The sequence below is a fragment of the Poeciliopsis prolifica genome, unplaced genomic scaffold, assembly GCF_027474105.1.
Source record: "Poeciliopsis prolifica strain line A6 unplaced genomic scaffold, Auburn_PproV2 SCAFFOLD166, whole genome shotgun sequence".
Taxonomy (NCBI): domain Eukaryota; kingdom Metazoa; phylum Chordata; class Actinopteri; order Cyprinodontiformes; family Poeciliidae; genus Poeciliopsis; species Poeciliopsis prolifica.
This window is the reverse complement of record NW_026562541.1, coordinates 260,924-279,400: the sequence shown is the minus strand read 5'-3', so window position 1 is coordinate 279,400 and position 18,477 is coordinate 260,924. Positions and strand designations below refer to the sequence as shown.

The 18,477-nt window shown below is 44.8% G+C and overlaps 3 protein-coding genes across 5 annotated transcripts; all 3 read left to right on the top strand.

The window, feature by feature from the left end:
* Nucleotides 1-1,520: 1,520 nt before the first annotated feature.
* Nucleotides 1,521-8,575, top strand: LOC129356346 (synaptosomal-associated protein 25-like). 2 transcript variants are annotated; one of them, XM_055025940.1, is made up of 8 exons: nucleotides 1,521-1,610; nucleotides 2,539-2,719; nucleotides 3,243-3,284; nucleotides 4,130-4,178; nucleotides 6,061-6,172; nucleotides 7,057-7,203; nucleotides 7,429-7,573; nucleotides 8,302-8,575. In XM_055025940.1, the coding sequence occupies exons 2-8, from the start codon at nucleotides 2,639-2,641 to the stop codon at nucleotides 8,365-8,367; spliced, it is 642 nt and encodes a 213-aa protein (XP_054881915.1). In that variant the 5' UTR covers nucleotides 1,521-1,610; nucleotides 2,539-2,638; the 3' UTR covers nucleotides 8,368-8,575. The 2 variants fall into 2 exon arrangements, with proteins under 2 accessions (XP_054881915.1, XP_054881914.1); XM_055025939.1 differs by lacking the exon at nucleotides 6,061-6,172 and adding an exon at nucleotides 5,569-5,686.
* Nucleotides 8,576-8,884: 309 nt separating this feature from the next.
* On the top strand, nucleotides 8,885-14,952 carry LOC129356344 (uncharacterized). Of its 2 annotated transcripts, none has more exons than XM_055025937.1 (7): nucleotides 8,885-9,669; nucleotides 11,672-11,847; nucleotides 12,738-12,831; nucleotides 12,908-13,064; nucleotides 13,226-13,405; nucleotides 13,714-13,761; nucleotides 13,898-14,952. In XM_055025937.1, exons 4-7 carry the CDS (start codon nucleotides 12,920-12,922, stop codon nucleotides 14,374-14,376), a joined length of 852 nt encoding a protein of 283 aa, XP_054881912.1. In that variant the 5' UTR covers nucleotides 8,885-9,669; nucleotides 11,672-11,847; nucleotides 12,738-12,831; nucleotides 12,908-12,919; the 3' UTR covers nucleotides 14,377-14,952. The 2 variants fall into 2 exon arrangements, with proteins under 2 accessions (XP_054881912.1, XP_054881911.1); XM_055025936.1 differs by having other exon boundaries at nucleotides 11,672-11,875.
* A 1,099-nt stretch (nucleotides 14,953-16,051) lies between these two features.
* Nucleotides 16,052-18,477, top strand: LOC129356343 (gastrula zinc finger protein XlCGF52.1-like). The gene is made up of 2 exons (XM_055025935.1): nucleotides 16,052-16,373; nucleotides 17,296-18,477. The coding sequence occupies exons 1-2, from the start codon at nucleotides 16,271-16,273 to the stop codon at nucleotides 18,363-18,365; spliced, it is 1,173 nt and encodes a 390-aa protein (XP_054881910.1). The 5' UTR covers nucleotides 16,052-16,270; the 3' UTR covers nucleotides 18,366-18,477.

Here is an 18,477-nt window from a genome sequence, read left to right as displayed (position 1 = left end):
TTCATTCAGTCAGACTGACACTAGCCGCATGCATTGCAGGTAGATTGTAGTCAGGAATTGATTAATTCCTGGTTTCAAAGTTAGTGAACTGGACTTATTATGTTGTGTCAATTGTTGGACACAACATAGATGTCCTCGCTATAACGGTTCGATCGAACCGTTATAGCGAGGATTTCTGTCGGCTAATGTCTCTCAGGTTTTGACAATCCGCGGCATCAGATGTTGCAGCGCGCTGGGCATTACACTAAGGAAATAAGGAAGGGAGGGTCAGTGGAGTTGAGCCTTTTTTCATTCAGTGTCAGAGATGACACGATATAGCCGATAATTGAAATGAGGTTGATAGTTTTAACTTGTCGTGTGATTAATTGACTTATCGTTTATCGCGACAGGCCTAGTTACAATCCTCTGGAAGACGATTTTTATCCAGAACCAACCTGTAAATGAAGGATCCAAGAGTATGAAGCATCTGATTAGTTTAATTTCTCTCCATGTTGCTATCCTGATGTTGCAGCATGTCAGACTTCTCCTCATCCAGGAGCCATTTTCAGACTCCAACTCTAAAAACAGCAACTTCTAAATTAAACATGAAAACTTCCAACTGATTTCAATTACACTGGAAAAAACATGCAAAGTTCAGTCCAAGTTCTTACCTACAAAATGTTGTTTCTTATTTTCATGAGAGGTGGAATATTTTAATGTTACTTTTTGTCCTACATGTTTGTGATATTCTATCACTATTGTTGCATACAGAGGTGTTCATATTTATCAGGGATAAACAATGTCGAGCATCACATTAAAATGACTGTTAGCTTCAGGACGCATGTTTTCAGGAGCAAATTTCACATGCAAAACATCTTTAAATATAAAGCAAGTAATACAAAAATATGTAGTACAAACAAATATCTACATATAAAAAGCAGAATTTGTTCAGGTTCTGAATATTTAATTTTTAATTGACATTGTAACTGAAATTTTAAGGATTTATTTTGCTATTATTTTTTTTATTAGATGTTTTTCACTTTTCCATCATGTAATTATTTTGTTGTATTTATTTTGTAATATTCTATTCTAAATGTGATAATCAGATAAACGATCATTTGAGGCAACAAAATTATATTTATGAATAAATTTGTTATTTCGCTGTCTGGCAGTGAAGGGGGGTCATCAGCTACATAACAAAAGTAATTTATGTCCATGATAACTGCAAACAAGCCAATGCTCCTGCAGTGTGGATTTAGTTCAAAAGTGATCAGCAGATGGCGATAGTGAGCCAGTCAAATTACAGATAAAGGTTAAAACTGATTTAAAACACAAACATTTTATTTGACTTCTTTACTTTTTTGATTTTAAACTAAAGACAAATCACAGTTTTAAATTTAAGTCAAGAAAATACTTTTATTTTCAATATTTTTCTATTATGTTGGTGTTTTTTTAGTGTGTAAGGATCATTTCTTCTGCTGGGGCGTGTTTGCTTGGTGAGGAGGGAGGAGGAAAAGCAGGGTGCGGATGCTGAGGAGGAACAACAGGTGATCGGCGGCAGCTGGCGGCTTTGAGGAGAATATCTGACGGAAACACGCAGAAAACAGGAAGCCTGGAAGATCTGATGAAAGGTAGGAGAGTTTCTGTCACTTTGACTGGAGGATGAAGGCTGATCAGGGAGGAAGAGGAACCATAGGGAAGGATTTAAACTCTGGATGATTCAGTCAGTTTTATCAAGAACATTTATCTCTTCCTGAGTTTAACAGATAAAAAAAAAATCAAACATTTTTACTCCTATCAGAAACTTCTGGTTAGAAATCAGAAATCAGGAAATCAGATTATCCAACCCGTCCAGTCCTGAATGAGACCGAAGCTTCAGAGTCACGACCCTCAATTAACTGAATGGACCGTCATCATCTTCATCATCATGAAGATGATTAGATCAGACCATGACCCCTCGTCCTCCTGCTGCAAGCAAGCTGCTGAGCTTACAGGAAGATGAAGAACCTGGCTGATAAAATTCTGTTTTTAGATTGTTATACAAGAATTGTATATGCAAAACTTTTTAATGAGAAAATTATGTGAAAAATACTGTTTCACATGAGAAGGCTGTTTTATTCTGAATGAAAAAATGGGGCTTTAGTGATAGAGTGTTTATATTTTTATGATTTATGTTAAATATACTGATACAAATTATTTTCCAGATTTATTTATTTATAACTATATATCAGACTTTACATAGTTCATAAAAAAACTTCCCCATCTTCAAAATAAGAGCATGAATATAACATCCAAATACTTTAACAATCGACAACAATAACTTCAACACAGATGTTGATCTTTATTCCACTGAAAGCTTAAAAAACAAGAAAATGAGAGCTAAAGGATTTATCTGAAAAAAATGAACTTAGTGGAAGCCAAGTGAGCTAAACGTTTTCAAAGTAAGCAAAGAAGCTAAATGCTAAGCTAAACGTAGCGCTGCTGTAATAGCCCTAGATGAAGTGTGCCCACCACTGGATGGTGGTTGGATGTAAGCAGGACATCGTCTCCTCTGACCAGAGCCTGAACCAGAACCAGAACCTGAGCCTGAACCAGAACCAGAACCTGAGCCTGAACCAGAACCAGAACCTGAGCCTGAACCAGAACCAGCTGTGGTAAAATGGCATCCAGCTGTGCTGACCCGCCCGTCATGACGGAACAGGAGGAGCTACAAAGGAGAGCCAATCAGGTCACAGATGAGGTGATGACATCATTAATTCTATCAATAATTTTCAGGTCATCTGTTCAGCATAACAATTTATAGTCCAGTCTGGGTTTGTTCATGTTCTTATTGGAAAACTGGATCTGATCTCCAAAAGTCTAAAAATAACCTGAAGACAGTCTGAGGGGATCATCGCTGTCATGGAGGCATCACAGCAACACCTGGCTCACCTGGTCGCCATAGAGACAGCCCTAAAAGAGTCAGCAGGGGGCGGAGCTAAACTCACACTCACACACACACACACACACACACACACACACACACACACACACTGTAGGTCGTTATTTATCAGCTCCTCAGCGTCTCAGTGGGAACGTCCCCCAGGACAGCAGACAGGATGTTGACAGAGGATGGCCGCCGACTCAGCAGAACCTGCAGCCTGTTTAAACACTGGATCAGAACCAAAACCCAGCCGGTTCTGATCCAAACCGTCTGCAGAAAACCTGAAAACAACAAAAATAATCTTACATTTTAACTGAGGCAACATTTCTTTATGTTTCAGTCCCTGGAAAGCACCAGAAGGATGGTTCAACTGGTGGAAGAGGTGCTCACACACACACACACACACACACACACACACACACACACACACACACACACACACACACACACACACACACACACACACACACACAGACACACACAGAGACACACACAGAGACACACACACAGACACACACACACACACACACACACACAGACACACACACAGACACACACACACACACACACACACACACAGACACACACACAGACACACACACACACACACACACACACACAGACACACACACACACACGCACGCACGCACACACACACACACACACACACACACACACACACACACACACACACACACACACACAGACACACACACACACACACACACACACACACACACACACACACACACACACACACACACACACACACACACACACACACACACACACATGCAGGACTCTAATATGAATTTTTAGACTTTTTAAATAAACAGCCCAAAGGTCTCAGATTATTTGAATTCTGCTCAAATTGAATCAAATGGAACTAAAACCACATTTTAGTCAATAGGTCAAAAACTATAAAATTATAGATTATTTCAATTTTAATATAAATCTGCAACATTTAAAGCTGAAACCAGAAGTTTACATCCATCCAATAAAGAGTCTTACTTTTTCTGTTTAAAGTTGAATGAGAACCAAACTTCTGTGATTGGTTCAGAAATTTGGTTCTGCTTGGAATCAGAAAGGCTATTTGCTAAAAGCCAGAGAAAGAATCTGAGATTTATTTGTTAATAAATGCTAGATCAGAAGTTCACACCAGATTTTACTGCTGATAATAACCTTTACTTGATAATGAACAGATAGTTTTATGTTCTCCCCCTGCAGAGCAAAGACCTGGGGATCAGAACTGTTGTGATGCTGGACGAACAAGGAGGTAAATACTTCACCTGCATCACAATATTTCTGCATCAATGTAAAGGAAAAACATGTTTATGCTTTCTGCTAAGAAGAGGAGTTTTGCTAAATTTTGATCTGTTTTTTTTTTACCAGTTTGACTAAAGTAGATGTTGGTCAAGTTGGTGACTTTGCTTGCTTGCTGTCTCTACGATGACGTTTCAGTTTTAGCAACAGGAAGTTGGGCTCTTTTCAGAGAGCTGCTTCTTTCTGCTCCTAAAAGCTCTTTTTTTCTCAGATTTCTTATCATCTGCAGCCTCATATATTTACATAACTTGGGAAATAGGAATGTTTTGCATGATAATCCTTTGGCATTCAGTGCTTCCTATATGAGAAGCCTTATACTTGCCTTATTTTATGAATTTGTTCTGTTGTGAAAGCAGACACTTTTGTATGATGTTTTAATCAAACGTTTCATTTTTAGCAAAAACAGATAAAACACTGCAAGCAAATCTAGACCCCTATGATTCCATATCCTCACATGTGACTGAGAGACAGCCATGCTAGTCAAAACAAAGTCCTGCTGTGAGCAGAGTCATAGAGAGTGAGAGCTGAGCAGCAAGGCGGAGCCGAGTCTCCACCTCTCATGGTGTGCTACTCACTGCGCTGCTGTGCCGGCTTCGTCTTTCACTTCAAAGAGCCGACGCGTTGGCGACTGACCTGTCACTGTTCTGTCATCTCCGGTAAAACTACCAGGGCTGTTCAGCTGACATCACAACAGAGACACAAACCTCCAAAACCAGGTTTTCTAAAAGTTTGACCTTCATAAACAGTAAATTCTGTGAACTGATCAAATCTGTTTTTCAGCTGAACCCGAATCCCTCGTTTTACCCATTGCAATGATACGGATGTCAACGCCGATATATCGTACATCCCCAGACTGCATCTAGACTAACAAATATTAATCCAACTGTAACGGCTTCATGATATTAGGATCCATCTGAATGGTGGATGGATGGATGGATGGATGGATGGATGGATGGATGGATGATCGGATGGATGGATGGATGGATGGATAGATGGATGGATTAATGGATGGATTAATGGATGGATGGATGATCAAATGGATGGATGGATGGATGGATGGATGGATGGATGGATGGATGGATGGATGGATGGATGGATGGATGGATGGATGGATGGATGGATGGATGGATGGATGGATAGATGGGATGGATGGATGGATGGACGGATGATCGGATGGATGGATGATCGGATGGATGGATGGATGATCGGATGGATGGATCCAGACCAACAGTCTTTCTCCATGGCTCCAGTCTCAGACTCAGACTGACCAGGTCTGACCCGGTCCATGTGGGTCTGAACTGAACCGGTCCATGTTTGCTAGTTGAACTTCCTGTTCCTCACAGAGCAGCTGGAGCGGATCGAGGAGGGCATGGAGTCCATCAAGAGGGACATGAGGGAGGCGGAGAAGAACCTGACGGACATGGCTCAGTGCTGCGGCCTCTGCATATGGCCACTCAGGAAGTACGGCCGTCTCTGCCGGTCGACCGGCCGGTCGCCTCCTCCTGGTCCCAGCTGCATCAGAACCCGCCTGATCTCACGTTACAATCAAGATTCTCTCGTTCAGGATCACTGATCACCAGCCGACTGCAATCTGGTTGGAACCGCCGAGTCTCAGAAGGTTGATCAGGAGGAAATTTGATGGAACTGGGCACCAGACTGGAACTACCACTGCTAGCGCCACCTGCTGGTCCATACTGGGCCGTAGTTATGAGTTCTGCAGCATTAGAGTTTAAGTTGCTGTTTTTTCAGTTAATAGTTGCAGCTCCTTTTGACCTTGCTTGGCTCCTTTGTTTCTGTGTTTTCTGCTTCCTCCTCCTCCTCCTCCTCCTCCTCAGAACAACTGGAGCGGATAGAGGAAGGCTTGGATCAGATCAACTCTGATATGAAGGAGGCAGAGAAAAACCTGACTGACCTGGGGAAGTGCTGCGGCCTCTGCAGCTGTGAGAAGTAGGTGGAGGTGACGCTCCCCCTGCCCCCATTCAGTAAACCAGTAGCTAACCAGCTAGCAGGTTCATGTAGCGCTTCTAGAGTTCGCTTCACTTCTAGAGACCCCGCCCTCATTTCTCTGTATTTTCCTTCTAAGCAGCCAGATTTGCTTCTGATCGATTTCAGTGGTCGATTAAAGTTGTTCTCCAGAATTTCTGAAAGTCATTTAAACTTTTCCTATGAACTTTATTGATTCCTTTGGTTCAAGCAGCATGTCACAAAAACACAAGTTGTTTCAATTAACATACCAAAAACAACAGTGTTAAGTTGTTTCTCCTCCTGATGGTGCGATAAACCCAGTTCCATTAGAAACTAATCACCCACTCCATTTCCTGCTGTGGTTCTCTTTTTCTCTGCTGAGTCAAACCAGCCTGTTCCCCTCCTGGCCTGTGGGGGCGCTGCACCAAGAACCACTGAAGGAAATGACACAAAAACCTCTGAAAACGCTGAGAGCAACTTCCTGTTTCATCAGATGAAACAAGATGGAGGCGTCAGAGTTTAGTGTTGGAGGATTTCTTTTAGTCTTTGGCTGAAGACCAGGAGCCATTTCTGCTGCTAGCGCTAGGCTAACATGTTAGCTTTGGTTGTATTTATTTTATCTTTTCAACGTCTTTTATCCACTTTGCCTACATTAATCCTTGTTTTAAACACATTAGGCTTAATTTCATGGTTTGGAACAAATGAGGTCTGAAACTGTCCAGAGAAAAACTGAAGAGAACAATGGATCAGATCAGGTGTAACACGGGAGGGAAGATATGAAAGAACTGAGTATGCTCAATACCATACCTGACATCAACAGCTGTATCCGATCAGAGGTTATTGACGAGATCACTCTCTCCTCTCAGACTGAAAGCCTTCGAGGAGAGCAGGGCGTACAAGGCAGTTTGGGGCGGAGCCTCCAATCAGGATGGGGTTATAGCCAATCAGCCTCCAACGTCTCGGGTCGTCGACCAGCGAGAGCAGATGATGATGAGTGGAGGACACATCCGCAGGTACACACAGCTTTAGCCTGGTGGGTGTTTGCTTTTATCCTGACAACCTGGAGGTAATCCAAGCCGTCATTAACTCCCCCAGGCAGCTGCTCAAACATGCAATGTCATCAAACACCCACACACACACACACACACACACACACACACACACACACACACACACACACAACACACACACACACACACACACACACACACACACTGACACTGACTCCTTTGTTTCAGGGTGATGGACGACGCCCGAGAGGATGAGATGGAGGAGAATCTGGCTCATGTGGGGAGCATCGTGGGAAATCTGAAAAGCATGGCTCTGGACATCGGCAATGAGCTGGAGTCACAGAAAGATCAGATCGGCCGTATTCGGGAGGCGGTATGAAAGCTGCGACTCATCGCAGTCAGGATAGAGTCGAACAAATGTTTTCAGAAACTCTACAGGAAATCACCAGTCCAAAGACCTACTGATCCCTGGTTCACACGGCAAGATTTTAAAAAGCCACACATGATGACAGAAATAGCAGGTTTGGTCCTGTTATGCGCATGCAGACCCATTTCACTCGCCCATGTCAGGTCAAGATCCAATCCAACATGTTGAATATCCCTTAGTTTCGATCCGAGAATCTCAACGCTCTTCTGATCAGACCGAATCACTCTGATCTCTGACCATTATTTTTAAGGCCAATCACAATAATCGGTTTGTTCTTAAGATTGGTGGAAGGGAAAATCGGAGCAAAATCGGTCTAAATTCTAGCCGTGTGAACCAGACTTTATAACTTTCATCTGAAAGACTCCACACAAACGTATTCACACAGTTTGAACATTTTCTCATTTAGTCCCATTACAGCCACTAACTTCACTATGATGAACAGACAAACTCCATCAGCATGAAGTCAAAGAAAACGATACAGTATTCAGTCTTAAGCCCCCTTTACTCGCGTACCAAGAAACAGTCAATGCAGAAGCAGAACCATCAAAATCCCACTGATTCAGGAAAAACAGGCAATAAATATAAAAATACCAGTGCTGTAGAATATTCCAGACTGCTCTTGGTGATGCCTTACTTCCTGTAATGAAGCACCTGTTTCCTGTCTTTATCTGCAGGCCAACCTGAACGTCTCCCGCATTGACGCCGCCAACCAGAAAGCCAACAACCTCATGAGGCGATAGGCCAGAGCAGCTGACCCGATCAGAGTCCTGAGCAGACAGCAAACCTCTGATGTTTTTCCTCTTTTCAATTCTTTAGTGGCCAGAAATGCTTTAATCTGACAGCAGCGTTTTTTAAATGCTTCATTTTTCCCCTGTAAAGCATCTCCAGGTCCCTGCAGCAGAACCGCCAACAGCCACCGACACAACCTGATCAGGCTTCTTCAGGTTTCCTTATATGGCGAAATGAACAATTTTTTCTGTTTAGAACATCATAGAAGCAGGAACAGCTGCTGATATTCCCAGAAACCAGTCCACTTACCAGTTTGGCCAGTAGTGGTCAACCCTCCCCTCCTCAGCTCTTTCTACTGCCTCTCATGTTCCTGACTGGATGGAAAGACGTGTGCCATGGCGCCCTCTTCCGGGTTTGCCAGGCATTGCGCCCAGGAGGTAAACACGCATTTGTTCTCAGAGAAAGATCACTGGGGCCCCCAAGCGGCCGAACCTGGAACTGCTCCTTGCCGGCCACTCCATCTTCTTTTCTGCCCAAGCATCTTCTGAAATGAAGGTAAAACAACGACTGGGTCCACATTAATGAGTCATCTAAGGAGAAACCCAACGAGTCACCAAAAGAAAATACAAAAAAGTAGAACATTATTATTACTTCAAATATTAAATGTGTAATTGTTTGGTTGTATCAGAAACAATGGGCAACTTCTTTTTTTCATGTTGATGACTTTGTTTTTATAATAAATGTAGGGTTCTCAGGTTAAAATGAAAGGATGCTTTATTCGTTCAGAATTAGAAAATCATTATGTCGTTGACAAAAATCCTAATGTCGCATTAAACCCACAAAATGTAATGAATTCAACATGAATATAAGTTTGATTTCAACTCCGCAAACCTCTATAACGCTACCCATATTTTCTGATATTTATGCTTCCAGTAGGACGGTAACGTTTATCCGTCTTTGTTGCTTTGAGTTGTTTCCTTCAAATTGACAGTTGTATTGTTACCAGTGCATGACGTCATTTAAAGGCAACTTTATGTCAGACTCACTTCAGACAAAGAAAGCTCATTGTGATGTTCTGTAACTAAAATAAACAAGTTCTGCACTGAAATAGTTCAGTTTTCTGCTGCTTGGTGTGGAAATGCAGTGGTTGGTGTAAACAGTTTCCAGGCCAGCAGGGGGCGCGCAGCTGGAGCAAAAATGTTGCGCGTTTAAGGAAAGGAAAAAAACCAGAGCGCAAGGAGTCTGCGCAACGAAGTTTCGGGAGAACCGCAGAGAAAGAAGGAGGAGGAAACAGCGCCATTTTTATTTTACTGGTAATTATTTTCGACTCATTCTGCCTCCCGTCAGCGCCGCGTGGCGTCGGTATTTACCCGAAACAAGCAGCTGAAGTTCCGCCGCCGCGACAGGAAGCTGGAAATGCCAAGCAGGAGGAAAAAACAGCAGGTTTTAAACCAGGTTTTGTCCTCCATGTCTGACACCGAGAGCCGCGATTAACCGTCAGAGTGACGCCGGAAGCAGCGGCCCGACTGGCCGGAACCTTCCAGATGCAGACCGGGTCCACACCGAGACCCTGTCCACGAGCTGTCCGCCCGGAAGGCGCTTTAAACCGGCGCAGATTAGCGGAGAGTCTGGCAGAGCGACTCCACCATCAGGGAGGAGAGAGGCTGAACAAAGAGCCGCAGCGCCGCTGCTGATTGGCTCACAGCGGACACGTGACCGGCGCAGCGTTCCTTTTAAATCGGGTCATTTCACGTTAACAGGCACGCAAACTGATTGTTCCGCATTTAACGCGACCTTCCGGCAACTCTTCATATTTCAGAATCACCTGAGTTTAAATCCCGTTTACTGCTGAAATTATGCGAACATCAAGACAACAACAACAAGCTGCATTATTTATGTATTTATTACATTTACATCCAGCAACATGTGGCCAACTGTTAATATGGACATTTTGCTGTCCACTATTTTTTTTCAAAACAGGTTATATTTATTCATTGAATGATTTATAAATAAACATAAAAAAGAGTGAAGAAAAATAACAAAATGTTTACCTATTTATCACGTTTGGATAAATCTGAATCCCCTAAAAATACTTCTAATAATCCTTAATTCAGCTAAAAAGTTCAGTTCAATTCTGCATAAAATCAAACTGTTCATCCAGGCAAGTGTAAAACAATTAAGTGATTCTTAAAGAAACATGTTTATAATGGAAAGCCATTGAGCTGTTATAGGACCAGCGCCCCCTGGTGGTGAGCTGCAGACCGGTCCAAAGCCGGCAGACGAAAATGTCTTTGCATGTTTTCTTTTGGATGATGATGAACTGCAGGTTTTCTGCTGCATCCTAACTTTAAAAATTATAAGGTTGAGTTTTGTGATTTAAACAGTTTATCCTTGTTCAGACATCATTTATAAGCTGCTGCTTATAAAATCTATAAGCTTGTAGATTTTAGGGGGAATTCTGCTTAATGTTTGCTTGATGTCTTCATCCAGATCAGCAATAAGATAAAACAAAGAGGTCAAATATGCAGCGTAAGAAAATCTACTGAAACTTATTTAACAAAGGAGAATATTAATAAAAATCTACTTATTTCAGAAACTTTATCACTAAGTGAAACTTTATATGGGTAAGTTACACACATACTGATGTTGTCCAGTGGTTATTTCTGTTTAATGAACATCCATCCATTTTCTTCCACCCTGGTGGGGTCAGGAAGTGGGGTCACCTGGACAGGTCACAGACACACACACACACACACACACACACACACACACACACACACACACACACACACACACACACACACACACACACACACACACACACACACACACACACATTAAGGAGAATTTAGAGAGACCAGTTCTGGAGAACTGGAGAGAACCCACCATGCAAACTCTGTGCAGAAAGACCAAGGCCAGGAATCGAACCCAAGGCAACAGTGCTACCCACTGTTCCACTGAAAAACTGAACTGGGCTGCATGGAAAACGTCCCGAGTCTGTTGGGAGCAGCAGCAGACTCATGACGTCCCCCTGTGACGTCCCCCTGTGACGTCCCTCATGACGTCCCCCTGTGACGTCCCTCTGTGACGTCCCTCTGTGACGTCCCCCTGTGACGTCCCCCTGTGACGTCCCTCTGTGACGTCCCTCATGACGTCCCCCTGTGACGTCCCCCTGTGACGTCCCTCTGTGATGTCTCCCTGTGACGTCCCTCTGTGACGTCCCTCATGACGTCCCCCTGTGACGTCCCTCATGATGTCCCCCTGTGACGTCCCTCTGTGATGTCTCCCTGTGACGTCCCCCTGTCCTCCCTGCAGGTCTGGGCCCGGTTCTGATGGATTTCCCAGAGGATCAGAAGACGGCGGCGCCCGGCAGCGGCGGCGACGCGGCGTGGGGCGAAGACGAGGAAGACGGCGTCCATGGAGGCGTGAAGGAAGCGTTCCGGTCCAAACCCCGGTTCTCCTACACGGAGGTGAAGCTGCTGCTGGATGAGGTGAAGAAGAACAGACACATCCTCCTCAGTGAGTCGTCTGTCTGCCCGTCTCCATGGCAACCGCATCAGGACCTGTGCAGTGATGCTGTTGGCAACGTTCATCTCTCCTCCTGAATATCTTAGCTTCCTGAGTCATTCAGATTTTAATTTAGTAAAAAAACGATTCATAACAAAAACACGACTTTTGGTCGAATCCCTGAAAAATCCCCCAGATGGATGAAGCAGTGGAAGAATGGACCAGCAGGGCCACCGTACTGCTCAGCAGAACAAACATGACGCTTTTCATCTCAAACCTTTGGAGGATTTTATGAAAATTAAACATTTGACCATTTTCTACAAATAAAGATCTGCTGCTGCAAAACTTTTAGCCCCAAATTATTCACAGCCTGAATTTAAATGACTTTCATTCACAGATAGTTTCTGTCAGAAATTATAAATGGATATTTCTCTAGTTCATAAAAGTATTTATCAGTAGTTTTAGTCGGTTCCTTTTCAACAATCATTTCTGTAATTTTCTTATGGAATTAAAATCAGTGACTTTGTGGAGCTGCTTTAGAAATATTCCTGGTATTTTTGAGACTTCCTTGTGGGAACAGATTTGATCAATCAGGACATCAGGAGAGAAATATCGCCACCTGCAGGTGGGAGTGAGTATCACTTCAACACAATGTTTGGATCATTTTTTCCAGTAAGTCAGTGATTGTAGATTTTTACGTAAACTGGAGGGAGAGTAAACATGGCGGCACATCAAAACACAGCCAGAGACTGAAACAGTCAGACTGGAGCGAGAGCTTCAGCTCTGGGCTTTGACTAGGCCATGCTAGCGCATTGAATCAAGGATTTATTTGTGCAGTTCATCATCATTCTCATCCCGACTGTTTTTCCTCCAGAGAAGTTTAACCGCGGCGTGTCTGTGGACGCCAAGAAGCAGAAGTGGACCGAGATCACGGATCGGATCAACGGGCTGGAGAGAACCGCCGAGAGGTCCGTCCCTCTGTCCGTCCCTCTGGACCAATCACAGCCCGCCTTCGTCTTATCGCTCCCTCTTTGTTCTGCTCAGACGCGGCAGATCATGAAGAAGTGGGCGGATCTGAAGTGCGACGGGAAGCGGCGGCTGCTGGCCCTGCGGGGCCCCAACGGCTCCAACCTGAGGAAGAAGCGTCTGGGCCCGGTGGAGCGCATGGTGCACCGCATCCTGATGATGAGTCCTTCTAGAGGTCAGCGTCTCCTCCTGCTTCCCTCTGTCCTCTGGCTCTTCAGCCTGAGTTTGTGCCAGACCGCCCGTCCCGTTTTGTCCGCTCTGGGCTGCCGTAGAACCATCATGGCGCTCCGTGCCGGCCCAGTCTCTTACCAGCTGCTGTGGTGTTCGGGTCCCCAGATGGCGGCAGCGACCAGGACTGGAGTCCTGCCGAGGATTTTCCCAAGTCGCTCCAGACGGGTCCACTGATGCAGCCGCCGGCGCCGTATTCCTACCTGAACCTCAGCGAGAACTCCGGTTCCCACGGCGACGGCCTGTCCTTCGACATGTCGCCTCTGTCCTCGCCGGAGAACGAACCCGGTGAGCAAATTAAAACCCTTAAAACGGCGGTGAAAGTAGGCAGAGATTAATTTCTGCAACATTTGTGCCTTTAATGTTCCAGTTCCATAAACATCCATAATAATTTAACAACAATCATGATAAGTGATGCAGCTGGAGGCGGGGCCACACGCACACTGAGAACGGCCCCGAAGGTAAAGGTGGAAGCAGCTCAGGTCCAGCATGTGTGGGGTCTGCAGAGCTGCTAGCTGGCTCCCTGACCTTTGACCTGTTCAACTCCTGGATGGAGTCACATCCTCCGCTGACCTGATGTTGTTGATGTTTCGCAGACGAGCTGATCCACTCCTCCTCCGAGTTCGAGCAGGCCGATGATGAAGGTAAGACGGCGATGATGATGATGACGATGAAGGATCCAGTCTGTGGGTGGTTCTGAAGGTTCCGGACCGGAGGCCCGGCTGAAGGTTCCGGACCGGAGGCCCGGCTGAAGGTTCTGTGCCCCCCTCTCTCCTCCAGGTCCGTCCTCCCAGGACTTCAGGCAGAGGATCAGACCCGTCTTTACGTACTCCAGGACCCACCAGAACCAGAAATCCTGCAGCCTCCCTCCAGGGGGCGCCGCTCCCTCCTCCTCTACATCGGCTGCGGCCGGCGGCCCGCCGCCTGCCCCGTCGCTCCCGTCCCGGCCGTCCCCGTCCCGGCTGTCGTCCCAGAGCCTCCAGCAGCAGCGCGCGGGCCGCCTGCTGCTGGGCTCGGTGTCGCGCTCCCTGGAGGTTCTGACCCGGTCCGTCCAGCTGCTGGTAGAGAGCCAACAGGAGTTCGTCCAGGAGTCGCTGCAGCTGCAGCGGGACGCCGTGGACGTCCTCCGGGACTTCTCGGAGACCGCGCTGCGAATGCTGAGGGACAAAACCAGCAGCGGACCGCCCGGACCGGCCCAGAACCACCAGCAGAATCCCCCTACCGGGTCCCAGCAGCAACATCCAGCCTCACGGTTCTGACCCTCCTACTGATCCATCCGACCAGAACCAGAACGCAGGACAAAGTCGGAGCCGTTGTTTCTGATCCGGTCGGTTCTGACCCGGAAACGACCCGGCGGCCGGTTCTGGCTCTTTATTTATTGACATCCTGCTCACATCCTCATGTTGGCAGCAGGACAAACGGAGAAAAACTCCTAATTATTTGTATTTTTCAATCAACTCACTGTATTTTGGTAAGTTGTTGACATTAAACACAGGAAGCAAAAACAATAAACAAACCATAATTTAGCAAAACAGGAACAGGCTGAAGCCAAAGCAAAGACCAGGACTGGAGCGTCTCCCGCAACGCACCTGAGTCAAATAATGATGTCATCAGCAGGACTCCGCAGAACCGGACTGGATTTAGGATGTGATTCAGCTGTTGGACCAGGGAGACGTCTCAGACCGGGTCGGCCCCCCAGGACCGGGTCGGCCCCCCAGGACCGGGTCGGCCCTCCGGTCCTGGCTTAGACCTTTTACCGAAATGGTTTTTACTCATTTCCTACAGAATCACACTAAAAATATGGCAGAAAATAAACACTCATCATTTCAACCAGACCTTGAAACCCCGAGTTTTCAGTTTCTAAATTAACAGCAAACTTCGGTTTGTTTAGCCTTTTATAAGAGAAAAATAGCAGTTCAATTTTCAACAATAATGAATGAATTAATAAGTGTCACAGGTTGTAACATTTTTAACTGGCTAACTACATAGTTAGCTTGCTTACTGAATATTTAGCTCTAAGCTAGCTAAATATTTAGTTATCAAGCTATTTAAATCCAAATGAACTATTTAGCTCTGAGCTAATTTGCAAATTCACTTGGCATTAACTGGAAGTGGACTACCAAAATAAAAGCTGGGTTTGGTGAGCTTCCCTATGAACTCCTGCTGGTCAGTCTGATGCGTTTCTGCTGCTGTAGGTAAGAGGAAACATCAGGATGGCCTTTAAAAAACTTTCTGTAGGAATGTGGAAATACAATTGTATCATGAATAATAAATGAAAGATGAGATTCTGCAGAAACTGTCCTCCAAGATGGCCACTCTTTGTCCTCGGGTTCAGGAGAGGAGAGGGGACATGGGCTCCATGCAGCCCGGACCTCCCACAGAACACCTGCTGCTGAGGGGGCGGAGCCAGGAGGATCTGAAACTGCTTCTGCAGCCTCTGATTGGAAAGTGATAAAACATGTATCTTCAGGAAATACTGTAATTCAGTCCAGCAAACAGAGAAACAGCTGAGACACTGCTCCACTTAAACACACATTTTTATCCAAATTATCACTGTATAGGAAAGGTTAGATTTACAGCATAAAACTACGCACAGTAAATGGAAGTCATATTGGAACATGGATTTATTGGAATTGGTTTAAAAAATTTTTAAAGTAAAGAAGGCAAATTTATGCTGGGTCATTGAAGATTCGCTGTTTTTTTTTTAACATGAACTAAAAATTATTGAGAATAATCGGTTTCAAACAGAGACAAAATCTATTGACATGTCAAATCTAAACTTTAGACATCTTTTAAATAAAAAATTCCATAATTGCTGACATGACCCTCTCAATATGGCGGACATGTTAACGTCCCGCTAATGCCCTGTGTGGTTGGGACTTCCTGGTGTTCTATTCCGTGATTGGTTGGTCCAGCCTGACCCCAGTGCGCAGACTCGTGCTTCTCTCCGGTACAATGGCGGCGGTTGCAGCGCCGTCCTTCGTGTTTTGTCGGGTTTTTGTCCGCGGAGCCGCAGCGGGAGAGTTAATGAAGCTGTAAGGTGGAAACAGCAGCAGTTGGTGAACTCTGGGAAGAAGAGAAACGGTTTGAGGCTCCGCTGGAACCGCTCAGTAACCGTTAAAGGAAAGTTTGGAGAGAGAAAAGCTAGCAGAGATGTGGAGACAGCAGGTCCAACAGCGACTGGACGCAGCGGAGCAGCAGAGACACGAAATCCTGGAAGCTGCTTTCAGCCCCGAACATCGGCTGCACACATCAGGTTTGGAGGTTTTCCTTCTTCATCAGGGAGGGCAGCTGCAGGCCGGAGCAGCCGCCAGGACTTAGCTGCTGGTTAGCTCGCTGCGAAAATGTATCCTCGCTTGTTCAAGGTGCATTACGGTAATAGCTGGTGACGTCACATAAGGGTCCAACGGGAGAGAAACTGCTTGGATGTGACGTCTGTGGACAAATTCAGCATCTCGAGGAGGAAGGAGGATTCTTAATTATGAATATTCTCTTATCTAATTTTAATATTATTAATCTTGGACAAAATAAATATAGTTATGGATATCAGATGATCTAGAACTTTTTCTGGGAGGAATAACGTTTAGATAGAAAAACTCTTAGTTGCTTGCAAGAATTAAATTATTCATACTTGGTAGAGAATTTCTTGGTCTGTTATTAAATGTTAACACTGCTTGCCATAGAGGCGTCCTATGTCTCCTTACAGTTAGTACAAGATGCTTTGACACATAAGATCTTTGTTTCCTCTCCAGAATTTTGTTAATTGTAAAGAAGGTTCAATAAGAAAAACCTCAAAAATTATTCTTTTCTTTTTTACTTCAAGAAAAATATTAAGGCGGGCGGCGCCGCGGGCATAGTTCCGAACTTTAACCACATTAGTTTTATCTGTAAAGCAATTTATTTTAAATATTTTTAATAATTTACTTTCTTTAAAAATTCTAAATATAAACAAATGCTATTACTTCAATGTAAAAACAATAAATTAAATAATTTCTTTGCCAGTGCTCCCTAATGACAATGGCTATTTTTCAAACTTGCTCCACGGACAACTGACAATGCCCCTGGGGGCGACCGGGTTGGTGACCCCTGACCTATGACAAGCTGTTGATGTTCATAAATGACCTGCAGACAAGTTTTATGTACATAAAGTACATAAAGTGTTTCTGTGTTCCCTGCAGATGTTCTGCTGGTTAAAGAAGAACCAAGTCCTGATCTGGACCAGAACCATCCAGAACCTGTCCACATAAAGGAGGAAGAGGAGGAACCCTGGAGCAGCCAGCAGGGGGCGCCGCCCAGCGTGAAGGAGGAGGCTGAGGCCTCCAGGTCTCCAGTCATCACTGTTCTCATAAAGAGCGAAGATGATGAAGAGGAGCCTCTCAGCCCTCATCTTCATCAATCAGAAGATGGAGAACTGCCAAGCAGCAGCAGCAGCTCAGCTCAGAAGAACCTGAAAACAGAAGCTGAGGGGGAGGAAGAAGGGGAGGATGATGATGTGGAGCAGCCTGACTCAGGGGCTGAAACTGAAGACAGTGATGATGAGTGGAAGGAGAGCAGGAGTCCTGAGTCAGAGGCCAACAGATCCCTGAGCTGCTCTGAATGTGGCCAGCAGTTTAACAGCAAGCGCTCTCTTCAGACTCACAATCATTCAGCAGCGTCTTGTCGCTCAGCCAGTGAGGTCCAGGCAGAGCTGAAGCTGTATGGTTGTCCTGACTGCGGTAAATGTTTCAACAGGAAGGATTATCTCAACAAACACATGAAATGCCACACAGGAGAGAAACCCTATAGGTGTGATGTTTGTGAACAAAGATTTAGAGTTAAGTCTAAATTAAATCGACACATAAAAATTCACACAGGAGAAAAACCATTTAGTTGTGAGGTTTGTGAACAAAAATTTAGAGTGAAATCAAGTTTAAACAGACACATCAGAGTTCACACAGGAGACAAACCGTTTAGCTGTGACTTTTGTGGACGAAAATTTCGTAATAAGTCTACTTTAAACAATCACATCAGAATTCATGCTGGAGAAAAAGCATTTCTTTGTGATGTTTGTGAACAGAAGTTCAGGTTAAAATCAACTTTAAAAAGTCACATGAGAGTTCACACAGGAGACAGACCATTTATTTGTGATGTTTGTGGGCAACGATTTATCGGAAAATCTGCTTTAAACCGTCACATGGCAATCCACACAGGAGATAACCATTTGGTTGTGATGTCTGTGGGAAAAGATTCAGTGAAAATTCTCACTTAAACTGCCACATGAGAATCCACACAGGAGACAAACCGTTTAGTTGTGATGTTTGTGAGCAAAGATTTCGATTCAAGTCAAATCTAAACAGACACGTGAAAAGTCACACAGGAGA

Coding starts and splice junctions, on each gene's coding strand:
- LOC129356343 (XM_055025935.1), top strand. CDS start 16,271: ATGTGGAGACAGCAGGTCCAACAGCGACTGGACGCAGCGGAGCAGCAG. Junction 16,374..17,295: donor ACATCGGCTGCACACATCAG/GTTTGGAGGTTT, acceptor TGTTCCCTGCAG/ATGTTCTGCTGGTTAAAGAA.
- LOC129356344 (XM_055025937.1), top strand. CDS start 12,920: ATGAAGAAGTGGGCGGATCTGAAGTGCGACGGGAAGCGGCGGCTGCTG. Junction 13,065..13,225: donor GATGATGAGTCCTTCTAGAG/GTCAGCGTCTCC, acceptor TCGGGTCCCCAG/ATGGCGGCAGCGACCAGGAC. Junction 13,406..13,713: donor CTCGCCGGAGAACGAACCCG/GTGAGCAAATTA, acceptor GATGTTTCGCAG/ACGAGCTGATCCACTCCTCC.
- LOC129356346 (XM_055025939.1), top strand. CDS start 2,639: ATGGCATCCAGCTGTGCTGACCCGCCCGTCATGACGGAACAGGAGGAG. Junction 2,720..3,242: donor CCAATCAGGTCACAGATGAG/GTGATGACATCA, acceptor TTTATGTTTCAG/TCCCTGGAAAGCACCAGAAG. Junction 7,574..8,301: donor TCGGCCGTATTCGGGAGGCG/GTATGAAAGCTG, acceptor CTTTATCTGCAG/GCCAACCTGAACGTCTCCCG.